A 6,308-nucleotide genomic window follows, 5' to 3' on the forward strand; every position below is an offset into this window, starting at 1 on the left:
GTTCGTGGCCGCCAAGGGGGGGGGGGGGGTCGACGCTTTCTCCACACAGAGAGCTGAATTGACACTGTCTTCCTCTGCAGGTGGTAGGCTGCCAGGATGGCACCATTTCATTCTACCAGCTTATTTTCAGCACAGTGCACGGACTCTACAAGGACCGATATGCCTACAGGGATAGCATGACTGATGTCATCGTGCAGCACCTGATCACCGAGCAGAAAGGTAAAAGGCAGGTATGGCCCCTCTGCTCTCCAGACACTGGGAAGAGGGGCAGGTTGAGAGGGCTCCTGACAGGGCAAATGAAATGGTAGGAAATGTTTCTCCTTGGTCTTTTGGAAACATGCTGGACCACCAGCTCTTGCTTTTTTTTGTGGTGGGGTGTGGAGAGGATGTAGATGTCTTTGAAAGCAATAAACCCTCTCTCCAAAACAAAAAAAAAAGAAAAAAGCACAGACTCAGAAAATTTCGCAGATAATACTGAGGGGAACGTGGGCTCCCTGGCTAAGGGGGTTAACGTATCACAAGTTAGAGCTGGGGGTTGGGGCTGACCTGCATGGGTCTCTGTGGACCTGTATCCTCTCTGGTCACAGTCCCTTCGGGGGTGCTGCTCCGTCAGCTCCGTGTCCACTCGCCTCCTGGCGGGTCCTTCTCCCAGAGATAAGCCCGCAGTGGGTTGCACAGGCTTGGTCAGAAGATCAGGGTTCCAGGCCTAGTGTAGTCAGTCTCCTCCTCTGTCCACCCAAGTGGCTGTGCTGGTTAAATGCACTGACTTCAAGTGCATTCGTATCCAGATGTGCTGGCCACAGCACACTGCTTGGGGCCTGTGGGTAGGGATCCAGGTCGAGGGTTGTCCTGTAGATTCAGGTGGCATCCAGAGGCAGCACCTCTGGTTGAAGAGTCCAGCTATGATGGTGAGGGTGTAGCTACTTGGGTAGCTCCCCGGTTTCCTTCTTGAGGACATTTTCTCCACCTGGTCTGTAGCAAGAGTGTGAGACCCTAGTGTGTACCAGAAACTACCTTTGGTTCCCTGTTGTCAAGGGTGGTGTGTGGGAAGTGGCCAGAGGTGTAGGCCGTTATCCAGACGGGCTCCCGATCATCAGGGGCCATTAGTGCCATGCAGAGGAGTTAGATTTATATTCAGCAAGTGATGGTAGCACAAAGAATTTTACTTTCCATAGCCAATTGTAAGCTTTGGACCACAAACATTGTATACAATTTTGGATCTCAGTTTAGCAGAGCTGATTGTACATATTAGACACTCTGTAAAGATATTTTGATGAGAGTGTCTCCTTTAATTGCCAATAGCAGTAGCTAAATGGTGGCTTTTAATTTCTCTGCCTTCTACCTTAACAGCCTCTTGGTAGAGCTGGGTTTTTGTTTGTTTGTTTGTTTTTTCCTCTTTGACAGTTCGGATTAAATGCAAAGAGCTTGTCAAGAAAATTGCCATCTACAAAAATCGATTAGCTATCCAACTGCCTGAGAAAATCCTCATCTACGAGTTGTATTCAGGTGACTCGTTGGACATGCGGTACCGGGTGAAGGAGAAGATTGTTAGGAAGTTTGAATGTAACCTCCTGGTGGCGTGTGCCGACCACATCATCCTCTGCCAGGTGGGCAGCGGTGGCTGGGAGGGTGGGCCGCATCCGCTTCATGCTTCCTCCAAGAGTGGGGTACCCAACTCACAGCTTTAAAATTGGTCACTAGGAAGCAAGTCCCTTTCCGTCAAGCTCAGTGGCTATTCATTGCTTTCATTTTATTGGCATCTAGATGAGTCACACTCTACCAGAAAGTCATAGGCCATAAACTGGAAAATACTTTTTTGTATTGCAAAGCACTTTGTTAAACTGGGGTTGTATATATATTTTAATGACTTAAAGCATACATTGATATCCCACAAAAGGAAGATCAATATTTTTTGGTAAACATATACACCTAAAAATTTGTGGTAACTTTGAGTTAAACAACAAAAAAATTGATATCAACTCACAGTCGTAAAGGAAATTTTACTTCTGAGAACTTTTTTCACAGAAAAAAATTTCTCAACTTAGAGCTTCCTAGAAATGTCTAGGTCAATGCCAGGAGGGTTTGGAAAGACTTTAAGAGAAGGCTAGCCCAGCATCCTTCTTGGAAGTAGAGGTGGATTTGGTTTCAAGAAACTAGGCCTGTTTGGAAGTGATAAAATGGAAGAAATCCTTCAGGAATCACTGGATGTAAAATACTATTAAAATCTCTCTAAAAATCTAGAACTTCAGGCAGTTTAGGGGTACCACAGGTTATAGGATAGATGTGGCAAAAAGCTGTGCTTTTGGTTGCTGCCTCTGGCTGTGGCCGCCTGGAGGTCTGCTCAAGAACTGAGGCTGAGCTGGGTTTCGTGGGGAAAACTTGTGTGCAGGGGTAGTGGTGTCAGGCATGGGATCTAGATGGGGTTCCGTAGGTACTGAGCATGTAGGTGTTTTTCATCCCTTAGGTGCAGGCAGACCTCCTTGGGAGGGCTGGGCATGCTTATTCTGTTGAATATCACGCAGAGCTGCACTTGCTTTCTAGGAGAAGCGGCTGCAGTGCCTGTCCTTCAGCGGAGTGAAGGAGCGGGAGTGGCAGATGGAGTCTCTCATTCGCTATATCAAGGTGATCGGCGGCCCCCCAGGAAGGGAGGGTCTGTTAGTCGGCCTGAAGAACGGACAGGTGAGTGCTCCCTCACGTCTCCCATCAGGCTGATTATCTGCAGGCAGACACTGCCGACCAGACTGGTTGTGACCCTGAGGTGGGCTCCCCGGGGCAGGAGCAGGGCTCCCCCGCCCCAGGCACATTGGAGGGCATCCCAGAGTTCCATTTTATGAGGACAGCTTCAGGCCAAAGATGCTCCGGCTCATAGCATGCTGAGTTCTGACAGAGTCGGCCCTGCAGCCTCTGGGCTGCCGTAGAGTGGGTTAGTGGATTTAAGGTCACCCAGAAAGTGGGAGACTTGTTAGAGATTCACTTTCAGTGCCTTGCTAGAGAGGAAGGCAGAGCTCGTTCCTTAGGTCAGGTCCCGGTTAGAGCAGTGGATGGATCAAGGCATGTGTTCTAGCTTGTATCCCAGAGGGTACTTGTCCTCAGGCTGTTACTCGATGTTTAAGACAAATGGACCCTTTGCTCAAATAGATGTGGAAAATCTAGGTTACAAAATGTTAAGCAGGTGTGTGTGTGTGTGTGTGTGTGTGTGTGTGTGTGTGTGTGTGTGTGTGTGTGTGTGTGTGTGTGTGTGTGTGTGTGTGTGTTCTTTGCTCAGAAGAAGAAAGTTCTAAGTGGGTTACATGGAAATTTGAAAGGAAAAATATAACTGCATTAGCCTGAGAGTCAAGCTGTCTAGCAGATGGCTTGTGGCTAAGCCTTGTCAGGCCTTTCCTGGGGACGGAAGTCATGGAAGTTGAGATTGGCAGGGGCCACAGTGTAGCAACACCACAGGGAAGGAAAGCCAGCTTCCTTCTCTCTGTCAGCTGTCACTTCCAGTGCGAGGCTGGAGAGCATGGGCTTTGTGGGCAGGTGGACCGGGGGTCATGTTCATCTGTAGCTCCTCACTAGCTGTGTGATCCTAGGCAAGTCACTTCACCTCTCTGAGGCTCAGGTTTTACAAATGAAGAGAATACCACATGTTTCACCGGGCTGTCAAAAATGGTCAATAACTGATAGCTGTGTACATCGTCAACTCCATCATCAAAATTCTCATCATCCCCACCACCTGCTGCATCATCATCGTCATCTTGCTGTGGCTACACCAGATGTCTTGTTAGTGTTTACAGGCGCCTCTTCCTGTGGTAGTTTGTGACTCAGCTCTCGTTAGATGGTGTATCCTAACCCTGCAGTTTGGGTAATGTTGTTAATAGTCCCCAGTCAAGCAGACACTCAAGTGAGTTGGTCGTGTCTTGGGGACTGTCATTACCTTGGCAACCTCTGACGGACCACACTCCTGGTCTCCTATGCAGAAAGCCCCGTTCTCTTTCTTTTGATGGGTGCTTTTCTCCACACAGAGCCTCTGGTGGAGTTAGTGGGAGTTGTTCTTGTAGAGCACATGGGTTCCAATGGCCTGGCGGTGCTCCAGGGTGTTGTTGCCTTGGGGACTCACAGTTTTCCTCTGAAATTTTGCCAGATCCTGAAGATCTTTGTGGACAGTCTGTTTGCCATCGTCCTGCTAAAGCAGGCCACAGCCGTGCGCTGCCTGGACATGAGTGCCTCCCGCAACAAGTTGGCCGTGGTGGATGAAAACGACACGTGCCTGGTGTACGACATCCACACCAAGGAGCTGCTATTTCAGGTGACCCCCAAGAGTGCCCAGGACGAGGTCCTTGCCTAGAGACCCTCCCCTGGCTTCCCAGTCCCTGCAGGAAGGGCTCACACTCTGGCTCCCAGGCAGGCCTCTGGGGAGAGCAGTGAGGTGTAGCGTGTGGGGACCGCACGGCAGCACAGAGTCCAAGAGGCCGGGCCCAGCCTGCACCTCGCATGCGAGCGGCGGGAACTGGGCGAGCCTCGTGGACTTCGGTTTCCTCACAGGTAAGGTGGGCAAGTTACACCTTTCTTATGAGGTTACTGTGAGCAGTAAATGAATAATAATCAGTCTAAGTGGGGCTCATAGGTGGGCTCTCAGTAGGTGGGTTAATGTGAAGATGATTCTTTTGAAAAAGTCTGCTGCTCACCGGCTGGAGGCCTGCCTGTGTCTGCGAGTGCCCTGAGACACGGTCAGGAAACCGGACCGGTTTTGTCTTCTGAAAGAAGGGAAGGGATGGGGGCAGCCCTTCCTCTGCTGTTTCCCAAGGATACTGTAAGAGCCAGCAGGAGGTGGAGTGTGCGGGGGGACAGTAGTTGCTTACACACTGCTTGGTCCTGTGGCTGGAGGAGGGGTGTCCCCGGAGAAGAGCCGCCCACGGGCTCCGTGCCCAGCGTCCGCTGGCTTTCTGCTGGACTTGGCGCTGCTCTTTGCCTCTTTAGGGCTTTGTAAGTAGTCAGGGCCATTTGCCTGAGGCGGGTCCCCCCAGAGCTAAAGCCTCCCCTGACTGGCTTCCTCAGCCACTGCAGGTGTCCCTGTGTCATGGCAGATTGAGGACCCCTTATCAGGGCTCCTCCTTGTCCTCAGCAGCAGAATCAGCATGGCAGGGGGGCGGCCTCGGTCATTTGGAAGGGGACACCTGGCTACCACTAGCCCAAGGTGACCCCCCCATAGCAACTCGCCCCCATCGCCGGGAGGCAGAGTGGTTTTGAGGAAAGAAAGAGCACGGGCTGTGCCTTCAGACAGACCTGCCTCCAGTCCCGCCTTCATCACTTACTGTGTGATCTCAAGCAAGTTAGTGAACCTCTCTGAGCCTCAATTTCTCCCTACGTCTAACATGCAACTAGTACTTGCCCCCTCACAGAATTGCTGCTGGGCTCAATAACCTAGCTCAGTGCCTGGCACAGAATAGGGCCCTCCGTGTTACGTCTCTTCTCTCCAGACTGAACACCCACCGCCTGGAGGTAGGTTAGCAGGCCCCCAGTTGTGAATCTGCGCCTGAGCCTTGAAGGAGTGGAAGGATGTGTGTCCTTCCCAGTCCCCACTGAGGGTTCTGCAGGCAGCCAGGGAAGGTAATTCTCCAGGCTTGCCAGGAGACACAAACATTCCCAGCTATCTTTTTTTCTCCACTCAGCTGCCCCAGCCCCCTGCAAGCAAAAACAGCTATATTGTTTTTTTCTCATTATAAAAGTAATCCATGCTCATTATAAACGATTCAGGCATTGTAACAGATTCTAGGCAGAAAGGTATGAACATCTGCTGGTCCCTGGGGCCCCAGAGCTGAGCAGAAAACTCTGGAGGGGAAGTGAGGGGGAGGGGTGCCTCCCAGGGAGACTAGTTTTTACATGTGTGAATTGTCAATGCAGAGAGAATATATTATTTTCTAATTTTAAAAATAACTCACTGTTCTTTTTCTTATTATAAAAAACAATAGATGTTCATGGACTAAAAGAAAATTTCAGACAAACAGAAAATGTAGAAAATAAAAAATACCCACAATTCCACCCACCCTCAAACAATCCCTGTTGATTCTTTGGAATATACCCTTTTAAACCTTCTTCCATGACTAGCTTTGTATATTCATTCTTTAACAGAACTAGAGCCCACCTTGCTGATTTTCTCACTTACTGTGTAATGATTAATACTGGGGGATAATAATATTTTTTTCAGAAATAATGCTTGCTTATTAAAAAATTCCTACATACACAGTGCGAAGAGGAGCTTGCCTGTGTGTCCTGTCCATTTTGTCCGATCTCCTTCTCCCCCCGTTCCCTACAACCCACTGTTGGCA

At 49.8% G+C, this 6,308-nt stretch overlaps 1 protein-coding gene across 3 annotated transcripts in view; it reads left to right on the forward strand.

Moving 5' to 3' along the window:
* IFT122 (intraflagellar transport 122) overlaps positions 1–6,308 on the forward strand; it is a 73,060-nt gene that overhangs the window by 28,382 nt on the left and 38,370 nt on the right. For all 3 annotated transcript variants that reach the window (XM_007461562.1, XM_007461561.1, XM_007461563.1), the window contains 4 exons: positions 81–219; positions 1,405–1,607; positions 2,542–2,679; positions 4,124–4,288. In XM_007461562.1, the coding sequence (XP_007461624.1) occupies positions 81–219; positions 1,405–1,607; positions 2,542–2,679; positions 4,124–4,288 (645 nt within the window). The remainder of the gene's footprint in view (positions 1–80; positions 220–1,404; positions 1,608–2,541; positions 2,680–4,123; positions 4,289–6,308) is intronic.

The sequence above is a fragment of the Lipotes vexillifer genome, unplaced genomic scaffold (genome assembly GCF_000442215.2).
Source record: "Lipotes vexillifer unplaced genomic scaffold, Lipotes_vexillifer_v1.1 scaffold889, whole genome shotgun sequence".
NCBI classification, from domain to species: Eukaryota; Metazoa; Chordata; class Mammalia; order Artiodactyla; family Lipotidae; genus Lipotes; species Lipotes vexillifer.